The 19,791-nt window shown below is 50.9% G+C and overlaps 1 protein-coding gene and 1 long non-coding RNA gene across 3 annotated transcripts; one reads left to right on the top strand and one right to left on the bottom strand.

Moving 5' to 3' along the window:
* Positions 1-726: 726 nt before the first annotated feature.
* Positions 727-12,572, bottom strand: LOC133364800 (uncharacterized). Its single transcript, XR_009758032.1, has 3 exons — positions 11,466-12,572; positions 6,443-6,483; positions 727-2,613 (listed from the first exon to the last, which is right to left on the bottom strand). It is a non-coding gene; the product is annotated as an uncharacterized LOC133364800 (long non-coding RNA).
* On the top strand, positions 12,532-18,704 carry TMUB1 (transmembrane and ubiquitin like domain containing 1). Of its 2 annotated transcripts, none has more exons than XM_061585639.1 (3): positions 12,532-12,766; positions 13,985-14,461; positions 16,169-18,697. In XM_061585639.1, exons 2-3 carry the CDS (start codon positions 14,010-14,012, stop codon positions 16,530-16,532), a joined length of 816 nt encoding a protein of 271 aa, XP_061441623.1. In that variant the 5' UTR covers positions 12,532-12,766; positions 13,985-14,009; the 3' UTR covers positions 16,533-18,697. The 2 variants fall into 2 exon arrangements, with proteins under 2 accessions (XP_061441623.1, XP_061441624.1); XM_061585640.1 differs by lacking the exon at positions 12,532-12,766 and adding an exon at positions 12,992-13,311 and having other exon boundaries at positions 16,169-18,704.
* The last annotated feature ends 1,087 nt before the right edge of the window (positions 18,705-19,791 follow it).

The raw sequence follows: 19,791 nt of genomic DNA, 5'->3' as shown, positions 1-19,791 counted from the left end.
GTCAACTGTGCGGATATTTATGTATTTATTTATTTATTACATTTATATACCGCCCCATAGCCGAAGCTGTCTGGGCGGTTTACAGCAATTAAAAACAAATTTAAAAACACCAAAAAAAATTTAAAACAATTTTTTTTTAAAAAAAACCATTTCAAAACACATGCTAAAATGCCTGGGAGAAGAGGAAAGTGCCTCTCCTCCAGGCAGCTGTAAGCCGAGAACGTCAGAAGAGCTGGGCCGCAGCTGGTTCAGGCCCAAGGGGGCCCATCCAGTCCAGCAGCCTGTCTGTTTGTTTGGCCGCCAGATGCCCATTGTGCACCAGAGCCCACCAGCAGGACCTGAGCGCAAGAGACTCTCCCCTCCTGCAGGTTCCAGCAACTGGTATTCCGAAGCATTGATTGCCTCTGAGCTTTGGGCAAAGCCTCAAGGGTGTCTGGGGGGGTCAAGGGGTTACTTCCACTGGAATTCTGAAGGTAACATTGGGTGGAGCGGATTACCAATTACCTGTAGTAGCACTTCAGAGACTTTGCCCCCCTCCTGGCCAGCAATGTTTCTGCAGACGCCCTTGCAGAGCAGAGCCATCATGGCTGGGAGCCACAGGCATCCTCCACAAATCTTTCCTTTTTTTTTTTTTCAATTAATTTTTATTCAAATTTTCAAAATCAAGACAATACAAAAAGAAAAACACAAATTAAAACTAATACAATAAAAAGAAAAAAAGGGGGGGAAACTATTGACTTCTGATCTGTCATAGTTCAGCTATAGGTCTATAATATATAACAAACCTGTCTCTTGATAAATTATAAAATCACCTTCCTCCAGCAGTTATCTTAGTTGGTATCAAATCTCATTAACATCATATTTTATTCTTCTACAAAAAGTCAAAGAGAAGTTTCCAATCCTTGAGATATATGTCCATCAATTTTTTTCTAGATAGACATGTCAATTAATCCAACTCTTCAAGTCTATTAAATCCAGTAATTTCAAATCGCTCTTCTTCCTTTATCCGTGTTGATTCCATCTTCCATCTTTACGCACCCAATAATCTTGCTGTCATAGTCATATAATAAGAGTCTGATAGGGATTTCCTTCATCACAAATGTTTTCTTGCCATCATTTCCGAACGTATCACTGAAGTATTGTTGCAGAACCGCATCTCTGTTCCTCTTTTTTACAGAATGCACTAGCACATCTCTTGAAGTCATTGTCACAAAACAGGAATTAATTCTGTAAACTTTCTCCATTTCAAGTTCCATCAAATCCTTCCAGTCCATGAATTTTTTCGAACCGATTATATCTTTATCTCCAATCTCTTCACCAATTCCTTCAGGGACAGCGCTGAATTCCAAACAGTAATATTTGTCTCCAGGATCCATCACAGCCAGGAAATCCAAATCTTTTTCCAAGACCATATTTAATCTAATCTCCAGGGCTTGAACCTTCCCTTTAATTTTTCTTTCATCCTTTTTTAATTTTCCAAATTTATCTTTGTTCTCCTTTCTCATAGAATCCTGAATTTCTTTCAGCTCCTGTCTCATTTCGCCAAATTCACTTATCATCACTTGTCTGTTATGTCTGCGTTCTTGTTTTGTTAGCTTAATCTCATTCATTATTTTCTGAAACATATCTAAAGAGAAAGTCCCTTCTTGTACATCCATGATCTCAACCACCTTCTTGATTGTCATTCTTAAAACCAAAAAAAACACAATCCCTTCAATTTCCAATGTCCCAAGCAAAGAACAGTTTATTTCTTTATCCAGTTACAAAGGAGTTAATCTTTCAAGCCAGCTGACGTCACCCTCTAGACAAGACGAACTGCCTTATCTCTTGTATGTCCAAAAGTGCCAAAACAACTTTAATTCACAGCATCCAAATAATTAGTAGCAGGAAGAATGAGCAGATTCGTCAAAAAAAAAAAGTAAACCGGAAAATAGTCCCAGACATATATTACTCAAAAGTCTTATAAATCAAAAAAAAATTTTCTCTTTAAATTAGAAACCCCTCAGCCATTTGTAATCTTTATAATGCTGAATTCCATGCCAGCTTTTTGCAATAAAAATAAAGATAAACTATTTCTATTTTCTTCCCCTTAGCTCCGTGAATAAAAGAGAAAGCTATGACTCACCCAGGGTTTCTTAATTGCTGGTTCTTTGACAAATCTCTTTAGCTGTATTGATAACAAAATAATGAGAAAAGACAGGAGAATGCTTGCCTGTTAATCCGTTTTTCTTTGAAGAAAAAAAAATGGCTCACTTAATCAGTTGAGCTGGTTGGAAATCCTAGCTCCATCCGAGCTGCTGGAAGACCTTCTTTCACAGAATTCCAGCCTCCAACAAACACAACAAAGCTCTGTGGGAAATCTCTACGTTTCTTCCTTATCCGGGAGAAATTTTCCCCAGTCAAAAAGCCCTTCTGACTGGTTTTAAAACTGAAAAAGTTTCCACCAAGACGGGAGCCCGTCCCAGAGGCAGCACAGACGGAGCGATCCTCCTGGGAAGTGCCTCCACAAATCTTTCCAGTCCTCTTGAAAGCTCTCCAAGTTGGTGGCCGTAGAGAAACATGAGGAAGCATCACCAGGCAAAGTTCAGGCATGCTCACCCTCGGTGCATTCCTCTAGAACACAAAACGCCACTGAACAGTCAGCTGCAGCCAGCACAGCAACCCCTTTAGATATGTATCCGCGGAGCGTCTGGCCAATCCTCACAGAAGAAGCTTTCTTATATAGAGTCACTGGTCTGTCTGGCTCTGTACTGTCAACACTGGCTGGCAGAAGCTCTCCAAGGCTCCAAGCAGGGAGTCTCTCCCACAGGGACTGAGCCTGGGTCCTTCTGCATGCAAAGCAGGGGCTCTTCCCCACAGGGGCCCTGGATACACCACAGACCCCCCCCCACTTCCATAGAGCATCCCCACCAAGCACCAAACAAACCTCTTTCCCCCAGGCTGGATTATCAGGTGGGCTTTAGCCATGGGGAACAGAGCCAGCGGCACTGAGGGGGCTGATGCCCCTTGTTCAAGAAGAGTGACAAATGGGGCAGGTGGACTGGGGCGCTCTCCTCTCCCACCAGGGGACCGACCACTGGAGCATGCAGGGAGGTGCTTGTATTTCCCAAAGGGGGAAGGGCACTTCAGTTGCAGATGGAAGAAAGGGATCCTTCAGAACAAAGTTCCTTGAGATACAGAATCCTCTCATGAATGCAAGTGAGGCTTTCTGTATATGTCACAGGGAGAAAGAGAAAGACTTGTCTCCAAACAACCACAGGCCTATCTTGGCAGAGGGGACAAAGGTATTCTCCTCTTGGGACTCGGCAGGCTCAAGATACTGCCAAAACTTGCAGCATCAGGGAAGTTGTCCTGCAGAGCCTGAGCAAACCCGTCACGTCCAGCACTCGGCCTGCAGGTGTGGCCACCCAGATGTCACAGGAAAGGTTTTGCGTAGGGCACCAGCCCCCCAGCATATGGTAATTGGGATTCACTGCCTCTGAACATGGTTATTTCCTAGCTAGCATGGCCAACCCGCACAGGCGGATGTTTCCTAGTCTGTTTCTTTGCAAACCTATTTGTGGCAGCCCCCTGGGAACATACCATGTTGGGGTGTTCCGATCAGCGTGTTTCCCACTCCCTCCCTGGAAGCCACTCTGCTAGGGTGGCGGCGGCATCTCCATCTCTCTCCCCCCGCCCCGCCCCTGTAATTGGTGCATAGGATTGCTGTGCCCAGGAAGAAGACACGGAAGCTCAGCTGGCATTTCTAGAGAAGCCCATATTGAAATCGCAGGTCTCTGCCTTCCAGGGGCTAAGTTAACTGGGGGTCTTCTGAGGGTTCCACCACCTCACCCTTGCTTTGCATCTTCCTCAGGCTGAGAGAGACAGAGCAACAACCTCCAGGCACACACACACATCCTGGACTTAATTGCCAGGCGCTGCCAGAGCAGCTGGGTGCTAATGACCCCAGACCATAATAGAAGCCTGCAGCCGGAGTGACTCATCTGGAGGGCCACGAGAATGGCATTTCTCCAACTGGCCTCCAGCAGAAAGATGCTGGCCCCACCCCACGGCTGAGCTCCCAGGTGGAAATGGGTTCCCCTGCAGCTGCCTGGAAGCTGCCCTGGGGCCCCTTGGCTGGCTGGCTGGAGGTCTCTTGAAGGCAGGAAAGAAGCACCAGGAGTGCTGGCATCCCAGGGAGGAGGAGGGGGCTGTCTTTGCTGCAGCATATTGGGTGGTTGCTCCTTGGCAAGAGGGCGGCCATATTTTTGTCTTTTCCTAACTGGCTCCTCGTACCTTCAGCAGTGGTCTGGCATAGACAGATGATTTAGTGGATGAAGTGGCAGTTACAGCAACTCTGGGGAAAGTGACCATGTTATAACTTGAGTTCTTGATTTTAAGGGAAGCAAAAGCTGAGAGTAGCCATATGCGTATCCTGGACTTCAGAAAAGGCAATTTTAATAAACTCAGCACAATGATAACCAAGGTCCCATGGCAAGCGACCCTAATGAGAAAAGCATTCCAAGATGGGTGGGAGTTTCTAAAAAAGGAATTTCTAAAGGCCCAATGGCGAACAATTCCATCAAGAAAAAAGGGGGAAGACAGCAGAAGAAGTCAATGTGGCTTCACAAAAAGCTTAGAGATGGCCTGAAAACAAAAAAGGACACGTACAGGAAGTGGAAGGAAGGCCAGGCCACAAAGGGAGAGTGCAGGCAGGTATCACAGAATTGCAGGGATGGCATCAGGAAGGCTAAAGCTGAGAATGACCTGAGGTTAGTGAGGGATGCTAAAAGCAACAAAAAAAGCTTTCTTCAGGTACATGCATAGTAAAAGACAAAGAAAAGAAATGATGTTTCATCTACTCAGTGAGGATGGCAAAATAATAACTGATGACAAAGAAAAGGCAGAAGTGCTCAGTTTCTACTTTGGCTCAGTCTTCTCCCAAAAGACGCTCTGTGGCCCTCCTGGCAAATGTGAAGTACAAGTTAAAGGGACAGGACTGGCAGCTTGAGACAAATGATCAAGGAATACCTAATCACTTTGAACTAGTTAAAATTTCCAGGGGCTGATGAGCTGCATCCTAGAGTAACGAAGGAGCTGGCTGAAGAACTCTCGGAACCACTGTCTATTATCTTTGCAAAATTGTGGAGGATGGGTGAAGTGCCGGATGACTGGAGGAGAGCTAATGTTGTCCCTATCTTCAAAAAGGGCAAAAAGGAGGAACTGGGGAACTACAGAACAGTCACCCTAACATCAATCCCTGGGGCAATTCTGGAGCAGATTATAAAGTTAGGGTTACAAATTCTGCCAGACTAATCTTATCTCATTATTTAATCAGGAAATCTCCCTGGCAGACTGTGGGAATGTTGTGGACATAATATATCTTGACTTCAGCAAAGCTTTTGACAAAGTGCCCCATGATATTCTGATTAGCAAGCCAGCTAAATGTGGGCTGGATGGAACAACTATCAGGTGGGTCCACATTTGGCTACAAAATCATACTCAAGGAGTTCTTATTAATGGTACCTCCTCAAAATGGGGAGCAGTAACTAGTGGGGTACCACAGGGCTCAGTCCTGGGCCCAGTGCACTTCAACATTTTTACAAATGACTTGGATGAGGAGGTGCAGGAAATACTTATCAAATGTGCAGATGATACAAGATTGGAAGGAATAGCTAATACCCTGGAGGACAGAAGCAAATTTCAAAATTCAAAGGGTGGAGTGTGACGCCCTTCCCTGGCTCTCCCTGTCACGTTCCTACCTGCTCGTGGTTACTGCCTGTCTCTAGGCACCACCAGGGACTCCACCAGTCCGGACTGTCCTTTCTTATGGTTTCTCTCCCCACTCTAGCACAGATCTCAACAGATCCCCCTGCTAGGCAGCACCACCAGTCATGTCCTATAACCAGTAGTCCCAGAGACTCTGCCTGAGTCTCTCTATCTGGTTACCTCTGTGACTGAGTGCTAAAGCTGTCCCAATCCCTTTGATTTACTCAGACTGCTTATAATTCTGGGTTGCTCTGAATACTTGTGGTGTTATATTCTTCCCTTCACCCGCTGCCACCATTTGTCACTCTTCAGCCTTGGTTATTTACCTCACCCTCCCTTCTGGTCTGTGAAACCCCAGCCAAGGATCAGGCCTTTGGTAAACCAAATAAGTATTAAATAACAAAGATAACAAGATTTCTTTAAAAGGCACTTAAGCATATGGTTACATCTATTCCTGAGGTACTGGTCTTAGTATTAATCCGAACTCCACCCTCTCCTCTCAAAACCCACCAAAACAACCCTCTCAAGTCCACCAATGTCCACACCACATCCACCCAGATTTACCTGACATTCTTCCTTTTATATTCTCAGCCATTTTAAACATTCAGCCAATCATCCAGCATTCTACTGCCCATTCACTCCCCCTCCTCTTTCACTCCACTTACCATGTATCTTCTAAACAAACAGCACTTACCCTATTTACACGAATACAGGATCATCACATGGAGCATTGGGCTGAAAACAACAGAATGACATTTAACAGCGATAAGTGCAAAGTTGTACACCTGAGAAAAAGGAACCAAATGCACAGTTATAAGATAGGGGAAACTTGCTCAGCAATACTACATGCAAGAAGGATCTTGGAATTGTTGCTGATCATAAGGTGAATATGAGCCAACACTGTAATGTGGCTGCAAAAAAGGCAAATTCTATTTTATGCTGCATTAACAGAAGTATAGTGTCCAAAGTGTAGAGTACTAGTTCTCCTCTATTCAGCACTGGTTAGGCCTCATCTTGAGTACTGCCTCAAGTTCTGGACACCATGCTTTAAATACTGGGACAGTTCAGAGGAGGGCAACAAGGACGATTGGGGGACTGCAAACAAAGCCCTCTCAGGAGAGACTGAAAGAACTGGACATGTTTAGTCTTCAGAAGAGAAGACTGAGGGGAGATATGATAGCACTCTTCAAGTACATGAAAGGTTGCCACACAGAGGAGGGCCAGGATCTCTTCTCGATCATCCCAGAGTGCAGGACACAGAATGGGCTCAAGTCGCAGGAAGCCAGATTTCAGGTGAACATCAGGAAAAACTCCCTATCAGAGTGGTACAAAAATGGAACCAATAACCTGGGGAGGTGGTGGGCTCTCCAACATTGGAAGTATTCGCAGCTGGACAGCCACCTGTCAGGTGTACTTTAATTTGGAATCCCGCATTGAGCAGGGGGTTGGACTCAAGGGCCTTATAGGCCCCTTCCAACTCTACTGTGCTATGATTCTATGATCCACCTGCTCCGTGTATGAAAGGGGCAACCCCATGGGGTCTTAGATGCATCTTCTCCCAGAATGCATTGCCCTCTGGGAAGCCACCATGAGCCCCTGTAGAGATACAGCAAAGACAGTCACCCTGTAACTTGCTCACACCCGCTCCTGCAAGGGTGTGTTGGGTGACCCTTATGAAAGATGGGCCTTTGCAACCTCCCTTTAGCAGTTAACTTGTTCTCAGTTTACTATAATTAGACATGAAGCATTGCACAGCCTCTGAGTTGGTTTAGTAGGGACTACTCTCAAGTCAGTGTACAGAAGATGGTACTCTTGGCTGGGTTTGGTTTTCTATCTTGCTAATCTGGAAAATGTGGAGAAGACCATTCCAAAACCTTTATCCTTCCTGGGCTACCATTGTCCCACTGAAAGGACAACTTCTGCATATATTTTGCCAATGTGCACAAGTCATTCCCATAGCACTGGAAGTCTTTTGAGAAACTTGGGAGACCCCGGCCTTCCGCCTCTTGCCACCCCCTGCTGAAAGGTCACTTCGCTTGCTACACCCTGAGGCCTCCAGAGGTCAGCCTGTGTTTGACTTCTCCAGTGGAGCCAACCCAGACCCTAGAGAAACCTCTTTGGTGGAAGGGGTTGCCCCCCCCCGAAACCCTCTCCAACTGAATACAAAGGGGCTGCCAGACAGCATTAACAGCAGGGGTCTACTCGGGAGGAGGAAGAAGACCCAGCTGCAAGCCAGAAAACCAGGTAGAGACAGTGCCTGGCTCAGCTGTCTGAACCTTTGCTGGGATAAGAGCTCTTCAGGGCTCATCCATGCTCCCGTTCCTCTGCAGCTGCTGACAATCTCCTTAACAGCTGCACTGGCATCCAGGCCCAGTGATGGCCCCAATCCTGTAATCCTGTGCATTGGCTCTAAGCCTCTTGGCAACTACCGAAGGCCAGCAAGGCTGATCTTGCTAGACAGGAGTAGCCTGTGGAGTCTTGCCTAAGGTAGCTTTTCGGGCTTATGTTAGCCAATGTCTGCATCAGGAAGGCACAGCCAAAAGAAACAGAGTAGTTTGCACAGGGCCACCAAGCCCTGGGAAATGCTACCAGAGTAGCTGAATGGGCTTCCCAAACAGTGCAGGAAGCAGACCGGAATCCAAACCCTTTGCCAGTTGCTCGAGCCTCAGACCTGACCCAAGGCAGCAGTGGGGTTAGAGGGGCAACACGGGAAGGGCCACTGTGGCTCAGTGGTACAGCTCCTGCACCTTGCATGCAGAAGGCTGCAGGATCAAGCCCCAATGACATCTCCCTGCCTGAAACTCTGGGGAGCCACTGCCTGCCAGTGTAGACAGTACTAACCTAGATAGACCAATGGACTGCCTCAGTAAAAGGCAGCTTTCTATTATGTTCCTTTATGGCAAATTTGCTCTGGTGAAACTCTTGAGCGTGGTTTCTAGGTAGCAGATGCGGGTCTGGCAGTGAAGCTACACCTTAAGCCCTCCTATGACGGAGGCCACATTAAGGAGGAGAATTAGCCCTCCTCTGTTTTAGCACACAGAAACTGAATGTTCAGAGGAGAGTCTGAGGCATATATGTTTGGAAAATACATTTCCTTTACTTAACAGAACTTAAGCAAACATTAAATGAAATTAGTTAATAACACAGAAGCATTATAAATACTATTGCTATTACTACAATTATAAAATACTGATCAGAGCTGAGACATCTTATTAAATCATAATTACCTGAATCAGCAAGGCTATCTAGGATGCAGGCAAAGGTGGCAAGAGGCCTCCCAAAAAGAAGAGGGCCGGATGCTCAGAGGAAGAGATATTTACACTAAAATTTCCCTTTGAAGAAGACACATTTATGATGCATCCCTAAATTTAATTGCCAACTTTCTTGATTATCAAAGAAAAACAAGACTACATTCCATAAAATATCCAACTACATGAAAGACTTTAATAAGTGATATGCCAAGGTAACATACATTATAACTTCTGCAACAATTTTTATTAAACATAATCTACTATCATCAAAGTGAAGTAATTGTAGCCACATCTAAAAGAACTGCATCAAATACAGACAACTGCTATTTTATTAGAAAAGCCTAGATTACAATAACATGAGGATGTGTCTACTTCTCATCTGGGCATAGTAAATGTATCACTGTTAAAAATAGCATTGGCTGTGAATATAACTTGTATTCTATGAATATTGCAAGGGTATTGTTTGTGTCTGGCCAATTCAAGGCTTTCTTTTTGCAACAGGAGATGCAGGTGTAGTGGTTCAAGATAAAGAATGGGGAGCGGGGATGTACCCAAAGCTGGTCTGTCTCTGGAGGATATCACCAACATTGAAAGATGCCTTCTCTTCCCAGTGTAATGATTTTCAACTGAACTGCACTGGGGCAAGGAAAACCATGAATAAAATACTCTGCGATGGGGCCTGATCCAATGTCTCTGGAACCAGCCAGAAGTGAGTATATGTGCTACACTCTCTTCCTCAGCCTAACACTTTGGGTGGCTGTGTGACTCCAAAGAGCACCCCATGACCTCAGCCCAGATAGAAGTGTGGGCCACCCCGCTGGTGCAGCCACATAAGAACATAAGAAGAGCCTGCTGGATCAGGCCAGTGGCCCATCTAGTCCAGCATCCTGTTCTCACAGTGGCCAACCAGGTGCCTGGGGGAAGCCCGCAAGCAGGACCCGAGTGCAAGAACACTCTCCCCTCCTGAGGCTTCCAGCAACTGGTTTTCAGAAGCATGCTGCCTCTGACTAGGGTGGCAGAGCACAGCCATCATGGCTAGTAGCCATTGATAGCCCTGTCCTCCATGAATTTGTCTCATCTTCTTTTAAAGCCATCCAAGCTGGTGGCCATTACTGCATCTTGTGGGAGCAAATTCCATAGTTTAACTATGCGCTGAGTAAAGAAGTACTTCCTTTTGTCTGTCCTGAATCTTCCAACATTCAGCTTCTTTGAATGTCCACGAGTTCTAGTATTATGAGGGAGAAGAACTTTTCTCTATCCACTTTCTCAATGCCATGCATAATTTCATACACTTCTATCATGTCTCCTCTGACCCGCCTTTTCTCTAAACTAAAAAGCCCCAAATGCTGCAACCTTTCCTCGTAAGGGAGTCGCTCCATCCCCTTGATCATTCTGGTTGCCCTCTTCTGAACCTTTTCCAACTCTAGAATATCCTTTTTGAGATGAGGCGACCAGAACTGTACACAGTATTCCAAATGCGGCCGCACCATAGATTTATACAACGGCATTATGATATCGGCTGTTTTATTTTCAATACCTTTCCTAATTATCACTAGCATGGAATTTGCCTTTTTCACAGCTGCCGCACACTGGGTCGACATTTTCATCGTGCTGTCCACTACAACCCCGAGGTCTCTCTCCTGGTCGGTCACCGCCAGTTCAGACCCCATGAGCGTATATGTGAAATTCAGATTTTTTGCTCCAATATGCATAATTTTACACTTGTTTATATTGAATTGCATTTGCCATTTTTCCGCCCATTCACTCAGTTTGGAGAGGTCTTTTTGGAGCTCTTCACAATCCCTTTTTGTTTTAACAACCCTGAACAATTTAGTGTCATCAGCAAACTTGGCCACTTCACTGCTCACTCCTAATTCTAGGTCATTAATGAACAAGTTGACAAGTACAGGTCCCAATACCGATCCTTGAGGGACTCCACTTTCTACAGCCCTCCATTGGGAGAACTGTCCGTTTATTCCTACTCTCTGCTTTCTGCTTCTTAACCAATTCCTTATCCACAAGAGGACCTCTCCTCTTATTCCATGACTGCTAAGCTTCCTCAGAAGCCTTCATCTATGCTGAAATGGCCCCATTTCTGGCACAGACGACATTTCTGCCTCTCGCAGCTGCTCTTGACCCCGCCAATGGGTTGAGCTGAAATTAGCTATAGCCCTCTTCTGGCCATCAGTAGTTGTACACATGGTTGTCTGGGCAAAATGGAAATGGACCGCCTTCCAGTCAATCCTGACTTATGGCGACCCTATGTGAGGGTTTTCACGGTAAGCGGTATTCAGAGGGGGGTTACCATTTCCTTCCTCTGAGGCTGAGAGGCAGTGACTGGCCCAAGGTCACCCAGTGAGCTTCATGGCTGTGTGGGGATTCAAATCCTGGCCTCCCAGGCCGTAATCCAACACTCTAACCACTACTCCACACTGGCTGTCTGGGCAGAGATGCCCCAAAACTCACCTCAACATTCCCCATCCCCATCGGGGGGGGGGTGAGATGCTAACAGACACTCAGGCGATGGACACACTTGCAGTAGCACTGGTTTCTCTGCGCCTGCACTTCGGATCTGTGAGTCCGTCAAACGCTGCCCTTTTTACTCCGGGGCTTTCAAGCTGGGGTGCTTTCCCTTCAAGCCAGCATCACTCCAAAACTGTTTGGCTGAGCAACCCAGCGGTCAAGACATCACTGCCCTGCGCAGCCCACTGGTGCCCACACGGAGTCAATACGATTTTAACAAACGAATCAGTGAGTGAGTAGTTTCATGTGTACAGCCGGGTGCAGATTTGTTTCAAACCGCATCCAGACGAAATGGTTTTGGCCGCTTCCTAAGGAACCAGCGTGCGGGCAGCCTCGGAGCCCACATGCTTGTGACCCCGGGGGTGGGGGGCTTTCTGCCCAGGTCAGGGCGGTACGTCCGTGTAGGGGGTCTTCATCCCCCTCCGTGCGAAGTGGGCGGCCGGCATCACGACTCCAGCCCCGTCTTCTGCGGGCCTCGGGAAGAGGCCTCGCTTCGGGTCCTCCGTGGGTCTGCCTCACTGGGCAGGCGAGGCTCGGGGAGGCCGGTGCAGGGAGGGCGCGGGACCCAGCACCGGCGGAGGGGGCCCTCTTTGGTGGAGGAGACGCGGGGCTCCGCGGGGAACCTGCCCCAGGCAAGCAGCCTGGCGCTGGCAACAAGCCCCAGGAGCGCCCCGCTCTTCAAGGCGCGGGACCCCTCGCCGCGAGGGCGCCTCCCCACGCCCAGCCGAGATGGGCAGCCTCCAGCTGGGCCCGGGGGAGGGAGGAAGGGAAGGGTCGGGGGAGGCCGGGTCCCTCCTCACGAGCCATGAGGGCGAGGCCGGCCCGTGGAGGCCCCTTCGCCCGGGCAGCGGCGCGGGCACAGACGGAGGCAGCTGCGCTGGCGGGGCCGCGTGGGAGAAGCGAGGGGGGCGGGGGGCACCCGGGGGGCTCACTCTGCGGCAGCGAGCGGGGCAGGACGCGGAGCGCACACGGGCGCCGGACTGGGGACGCTCGGCAGCAGGAAGCGTAGGCGGGTCCCGAACCACGCCCCCGAACTTCAGTATCCAGCCGGGGACCTCCCCCGGAAGTGGCGTCAGAGGTGACGTAAGCGCCCGTTCCCTCGGAGGGCGGGATCGGAAGTGGATAGGCACGGACTACACGTCCCACAATCCCTGGCGTTCGGGGCCGGAAGGAAGAGCGGTCCCAGAGTGGCAGGCGGAGGAGGAGGAGGATGGAGGAGATGGAGGAGGAAGTTGCGGGGGCAGGTGAGTGCAGGGCGCTGGAGGAGGCGATGGCGCTAGTAGACTTTCCTCTCCCCGAGCAGCGAAGGGGTTGGAGGAGTTCGGAGGAGTGCCTCTTCTTCTTTCCCCCTGTCGTTGCGCCGTGGAGGCGAAGGGGTGGCGCTATGCAGATGATTTCGATGTGGCAGAGTCCCTCCCTTTCCCTCCCCCCAATAAGCTCCGAGGGTGGGGAGGGACCCCCTCAATCCCGGAGGGAGCCTCGCTCCTTGCAGAAGCTCCTTCCTCCCGGGAGCCCTCCGCACATGTGCGGCCAGCAGGGCCAGTGCCACTCGGGGTAATCCCAGGTCGGGCAGCTCCTGCCCTGAGCCACCCCCCCCGCGCGGCCCTCTGCTCACCCTCTGCTGGGGGTGCGGGGAAAGAGACTTCTTCGCAGGTCGAGTGTTTTCTTTGTGGGGCTCCCTTCCCCGAGATGGGGCAGTGGCCGCTGCCTTGGGGCTTTCCCTGGAAGGCGAGAAGGTCAGCCCACAGCTGTTGGTGGCGACAGCTGCGTGGAGCCTCCATGTTCAGAGGTAGTCTACCTCTAAATACCAGCGCTTGGGGACTGCTTGCCAGCAGGACAGGACTCTTGCTGCTAGCCCCGGCAGCTGCATCAGGCCAAAGGGGGCCCGTGCAGTCCTTCTGGGCCAGATCACGCCGCGAAGGGAAGCCCTGTGTGGTCCTTGTGGTTGGCAGGGGGGCTGATTTGATCCAGACGGGCTTCTCTTGCGCTCCGGCGACTACTTCTGCTGGGTTTTCTTGTGCTTTGACAAGGAGGAGTTCCCCCCTACACAATCCCCGCAGGACAAGGCTGAGAAGCAATAGGTCTGCGGGGGAGGGGGTCTTGGAGGAAGAACATTGTGGGGCTCACGAGGACTCCCTGGTGGCCAGTGGACTCAGTAGTGGGGCAAACTGGTCCTGGAAGCAGCTGCAGCAGTTTGAGGGTGGAGATGGGCACCTGATCCGGGACGTTGTGCCTTGGCCAAAAGTGGTTTAGTGGGGGAGGGTCCTGCTTCTTCTCTCCCTTTGCACCTCCCCCCCCAATTACCTTTCACTTGCAGCTTTGGGCTCGAATGGGAAGAGGGGTCTCCACCCAGCTGCCTGCTTTGGGGCTGCAGGAAGGCTGGGGAGGCCTGCTGCGTCTGTTAGGGCCACAAGCCTCTTTGCTGCCTGCTCTCACTGCCCTTATCTCTGCCCCCCCCCCAGGCTGGTGACTCCCCCCCCCTCAGCCATGGCTCTGATCGAGGGTGTGGGGGATGAAGTGACCCTCCTCTTTGGCGTCTTGCTGGTGCTGATGGTGCTGGTTCTCGCCTGGTTCTCGACCCGCACCGTGGACCGGGGAGACCCCCTCTTTGCTGCCTCCCCTCCTCTGGCTGCGGGACAACTACGGGAAGAAGGTCTGCTGGAGGACAGGTCAGGTGTGCAAGTCTCAGGGGTAGGACAGGTCAAGGATGAAGGGGCACCTTCCTCAGAGGCCGCCTCAGGTGGGCCTGGCTCCGGCCTGGGGGACCTGCGGCATAGGACAGGCCCCAGCTCTGCACCGGGATCCTCACTGCCCCCCGCTGGCACAAGCGCAGAATTTCCTCCGGCAGACAGCGGCATTGTCTTGCGGCTGAAGTTCTTGAACGACACGGAGCGCCTGGCTCGGGTCCACCCCGAAGACACGGTTGGCGCCTTGAAGAGGTGAGGAGCCTGTGGGTGGGAGGATCCACAGTGGGGCTGATAATCACCCCCTCTCAAGGGCCCCCCCATGCTGCAACAGGGTTAGAATGGGAATATACATCCTCATTCTCTAGTAACTAGGGGCAGCCCTCTCTGGAGTCTGCGAGTGTAATTTCCTTGCCCTTATTTATCATTTACGTTTGTAGTCTGTCCTAATGCATTATTGGGGCAGCTAAATTGTCCTTATCCAGGGACACTGAATTCCGCAGCCAGCCAGCCAACCCCCTCGCTGCTTGCTGCATGCTGTGCGGAAGGGCCCGGTCTTTAGGCCTGGATACTTTGTGCAGGGCGGGGGGCTCTCAGCGTGTTGAGGTAGCCCACCCAGAGCTGCTTTGTCAGCCACAGGCAGCGTGGAGAAGAGCCTGCCACCTTTCCTCAGGGCTCACTCCCCCAGCAAGGCCCTGCTGGAGTGGCCACTAGACCAGCCCTCCCTCTCCTCCACTCCCCTTAGTGCTCAGGAAGGGGTTCCTTCCATGCAGCCGATTCCAGAGCTGTTTGGCAGCTGACTGGGAAATCACTCACCCTTCAGTGTTTGCGTGGGGCAGGAGGGCGAACGTCCTGAAAGCCGTATCAGCCGTTCCGTGTGCAACGGGGGGAGGGGGTCCAGGGGACACTGGAGGGGTTAGGACAGAGGGGGGGTTGGGGGGAAAGGCGGAAGGGGCAGGGTCAAGGGGGATCGGAGGAGAGGCCTGCAGCAGCAGCAGCAGCCGGATCCAGCCAAGGGGGGCATCCTGTAGTCCAGCTTCCAGTTCTCACGGTGGCCAGGCAGGTGCCCCCTGCAGTGGGGGTCTGCAGGCAGGGCTGGAGCGCAGCAGCCAGCGCTGCCTTCCCTCTGCCTGGCATTCAGAGGCACGCACCCTCTGACACTGGAAGCGCCCGCCACTGGGAAGGCAAGGGTAGCGAGGAGCCAGAAGAGGGCTCAGTGGCTGGCAGGCAGTCACCCAGGAACCCACCCCTTCACCCGGAGCCCATCCTGCCATGTGCTTGTTTTGCCACCTCGCCAGCTTGGAAGAGGCTTCAGGTTGCGGTGCCCATTTCCCTGCGAACATCCCTGCACCCTGCTGGGCACTTCCCCCTGACTATGTGAGCTCCCATCACAGCAGGGCTCTTTGCCTCTGGGCACCCAATCTCCTTCTCCTTTGAGATCCCCGAAGAATGGGGAAGGGGCCCACCCAGCGGCAGTGGCCATCACACCCTCCGGCTCCAGAAGCCAGGGCTAAATGCCCCTCCAACTCTCCATTTGGAGAACAGCATGTGCACTGAGTAGAAGGGAGCTGCCCAGAGTGAGGGGCGATGAGGCTTTTGATTCAACCTCCCCCCCCCCCAATGCTGGAAGGAAATGAGGAGCTTCCTGCAGCCTCTCTCTGAAAGTCAGGAGGGAACGAGCGAGAGGGGACTTTCTTCCGGGGGCTGCTTGAGGTCTCCAGAAGCCTGCTGCGGATTGGCAAGAGCTGCTGTTGGCCCTGTCATGGGAGCAGGGAGCAGCCTGTGTCAGAAGGCATCATGTTTTGAGTGGGGGGATGGGGAAGGCAGGAGCTGGTGTCCAGAGGGGCCCGGGGGGGGGGAGAGGTTTCATTTGGGCTCCACTTCAGGCAGCAAAGCATCTTGGGGTGCCATCACTGGGACTGACGTTCCACCATTGCCTCTTTCTCTCCGCCCCCTCCCCAGGGCCCACTTCCCAGGCCAGGAACAGCTGGTGCGGCTCATCTACCAAGGGCAGCTTCTTCGGGACGATTCGCAGACGCTTTCCGCCCTCCACCTCACCCACAACAGCGTGCTGCACTGCCACATCTCGCAGTACAGGCCGCCGTTAGTGCCCGCTGGTGCCCATGCCCATGCCACCCATGCCGATGCCGCCCATGCAGCCCTCAATGTGGGCAGCCTGATGGTGCCGCTCTTTGTGCTGATGCTGGGCGCCCTCTGGTATTTCCAGATGCAGTACCGCCACGTCTTCACCGCCACGGCCACCACCTGCCTGGCGGGCCTCACCCTTGTCTTCAGCTTCGTGGCCTTTGCCGTCTACCGCAGATAACGCCTGCCCTGGCCACCGCTGGAGCTGCATCTGTGGGCCAGCCTCCCCCAGGCCTGGACTTGGTGCCAGAGGAGGGAAGCGCTCCCCCTGCAGCTGGCCCAGCAGTCAACGCCGGCCTCTCAGGCTGCCTCTGGGCTGCCTCAGTCCCACCACACCCCAGGGCAGCCCGTTGCACCTGCCGGTTCCTGCCTGCACCACCATGTCCAGCTTCATCAGTGGGCGGCTGGCTTGGACCTTCCAGTGGATCTGAATGGGGGGCAAGTGGGGTAGGCCGGAGGGAACAGGTGCAGGGCTGCGGGCTGACCCCGTCCGCCTGTGGGGCCTAAATGGAAAGGTCCTGGGGTGGGGGGCTGATGGGACGGAGCGGCTGTGTGTGCCTGGTCTGGTCTGCCAGGTGTGGCTGAGCTGAGGGCCCTCCAGCGTGGGAGAAGGGGGGCATACCTGACAGTGGCTTATTCTGAAATTAAAAGAAAACTCTGAAGGAAAGAAAGTGGCCTGCTTTGTGGTGTGTGGCTGGGGGGGTCCTCTTCTTACCTGGAGGGGGTTGCATGGCCAGAGGCTCCCCGCAGAAGGGCTGCAGGGGGCACCCTGGAGTCTGTTGTGGGTTTGGCTCCAGTTGGAGTCCCTCTTCAAACTTCTTCTGCTGTGGGGTTGTGACACGCATCCTTCAAGCAAGAGAGCCCAGAGAAACCTCCATGCCCAGAGGCAGGGTACCTATGACTGGCAGCTGCAGAGAGCACGGGGGGGGGTTGCCTTCCTTCTGTGCCTGCTTTTGGGCTTCCCATCAGGGCATCTTCTCGGCTGCAGCTGGAGCGAAGATCCAAGGCTCTCGAGGCTTTCCCCCAAAGCCAGCTGCTGCCTTCTCCTCCTCCTCCTATTCTCAAGAATTGCAGCAATTCCCAACATGTGATGTCTCTCAGACGCCTGCAAGCAGGACTTGAGCAAGAGCCCTTCCCTGTTATATGTCCCCACCGCCTGCTGTTTCGAGGTAGACTGCCTGTGACTATGGGTGTAAACTTTAACTGTCATGCATAATGAGAAGTTGAGGGGAGGCAGTCATGCGAGAGAATAGTCTAATCCTTTTTTGATGCCATCTGAGTTAGTGGCCTTTGCCACACTTTGTGACAACTAATCTGAAAAGTTAATATATGCGTTGTGTGAAAAGAGACTTTCTCTCGCCTGTCCTGAATCTCTTAGCAGCTTCATTGGAGGGCCCAGCTGGGCTCTGGCATTGAGAGAGGGAGGAAACGCTGTCTCTGCAATTTCAACAGCCCGCACACCAGGGCTGGAGGGGCCCACTTTGTGCCATGGAAGCTGGGTGCAGTTGGGCATGCAGGTCTTCATGAGCTAAATAGTTTCTGGAAAAAATTGGAAGAAGTAAATAAGGAGGTATAGAAAATGAAGATAATTGTTTCCTTTTCCTGCCAACAGTATATTAAGAGGCCTCCAACAAGGGCACCTCCAGGTTTCTTCCTTCCTTCCTCTGCCTCTTTCCTTTCCTGTTCTTCCTGTGTTGCATCCAGGCCTCAGGGGCAGGCAGAGAGGCAAAATCCCTGGAACCTGGACTGTGAAAAAATGCATTACAAAATAAATGTTGGTGTCTCAATGGAGAGTGGCTGTAAGGTCTGTTGCTAAGTCTCAGCCTATCCATGTCTCCTATAAGCACCAACATTTATTAGTATGATTCAGACATGGCAAAGCGCAACTTACACCTTGAGACCAGAACTGCAAGGCCCCAGTTCACATTTGCTCGACAAGCATTTCCTACAGGTCTCTTAAAGGAACAGTATACCAGAGAGGCACATAAAGAGAACGCTAATATGTTTTGGCATCGGTTTGAGGTGAAATTAACATTATGGAGTACAAATGCAAGTCGAGCACAGATGAGAAAAGGAACGTGAGAAAGATATGAAGAAGCAAACGGTTAGGCAAGTTAATTCCACCTGGGCTTTTATTTGCAAATTGCCATGTGGTGATGAAGGAGATAGTGCAAGCCAGTCATTGGATGCTCAAGCGTTATTAGAAGTAGAAAAAGCTAATGAGGATTCTGCTGAAGTAGAAGAACAGAGATGTCTGTGCAGTAGCTGTACTCAGGTGAGGACAGGTAAGTCTTGTATCTCATTACTGAATACTTCATTTTAGTGAACTAGAAGAAATTTGCATATTTCCTTCATTGCAAAAATATTTCCTTCATTTTTATGAGTAAAACCAAATAAACACTTGATCTTTAAACATCAAGTTAATATTAATTTAGAGTACTTGTGGAACATTTAGCACCATGAATTTTGTGGATCTCATGTCCTGTAGTAATTATTTACACCATTGGAAACAGCATAAAGAACATAAGAACATAAGAAGAGCCTGCTGGATCAGGCCTGTGGCCCATCTAGTCCAGCATCCTGTTCTCACAGTGGCCAACCAGGTGCCTGGGGGAAGCCCGCAAGCAGGACCCGAGTGCAAGAACACTCTCCCCTCCTGAGGCTTCCGGCAACTGGTTTTCAGAAGCATGCTGCCTCTGACTAATAAAGATTAGCCTGAACAGATATACAATATTTGTTTCAAAATAATGTTGATTTTTTTTTAACTGAAACACAAAACAATTCTGCCTGAAAAACTCTTGAAAATGCATAAAAGTAATGGCTCAGGCCAGGAATCAATAATAAAGTACAGCACCCACCCATTAAGTGCTGATTTTGACCTATAAGCCTGTAGTTTACCTCCTACTGTTGGGGAAAGGTTGTGATGGTCTCTGTTCCTTTGAAAACAAAAGTGCCAGCCAGTTATCCAGGTCTGCCTCTAAAGACTGAGTGGAACATGGGGGAGAATGAGATCCTTGTAAGGCAGAGAACAGAAGAAAAACTAACTAGTCCTCACGTTATCAAAATTAGATTAGTGTTGGGTGGTGCCCTCGAGTAGAACAAATGGCCGCTGTGAGGGCACCACAGCTGCACCCCTGGGTCCTGTGCCGTGTGGGGAAGGGAGATCTGGCCAGAGCGTCCCCCTCTGCTCACCCACTCTTCCCTTTAGACTTTTCCACTGCCACAAGGCAAAAGTTTTGCCAATAATCCTAAAATGCTCCTTGTGTCTCCTCAGAGTAGCATGCAGGAGTGCCAACAGGATTTCCTGGGCCTGGTACACTGTATGTAGATTGGGGACCCCAAATTAAACCTCCCACCCCTACAATCTATTGAAAAGAACTGATGCTTATGTACATACAGAGCCTTGCAAAAGTAATCAGACCCCTGACCTATGCTCTCAT

The sequence above is a fragment of the Rhineura floridana genome, chromosome 10 (assembly GCF_030035675.1).
Source record: "Rhineura floridana isolate rRhiFlo1 chromosome 10, rRhiFlo1.hap2, whole genome shotgun sequence".
NCBI classification, from domain to species: Eukaryota; Metazoa; Chordata; class Lepidosauria; order Squamata; family Rhineuridae; genus Rhineura; species Rhineura floridana.
The sequence above is the reverse complement of the archived record's forward strand: the minus strand, read 5'-3'. Positions and strand labels throughout refer to the sequence as shown.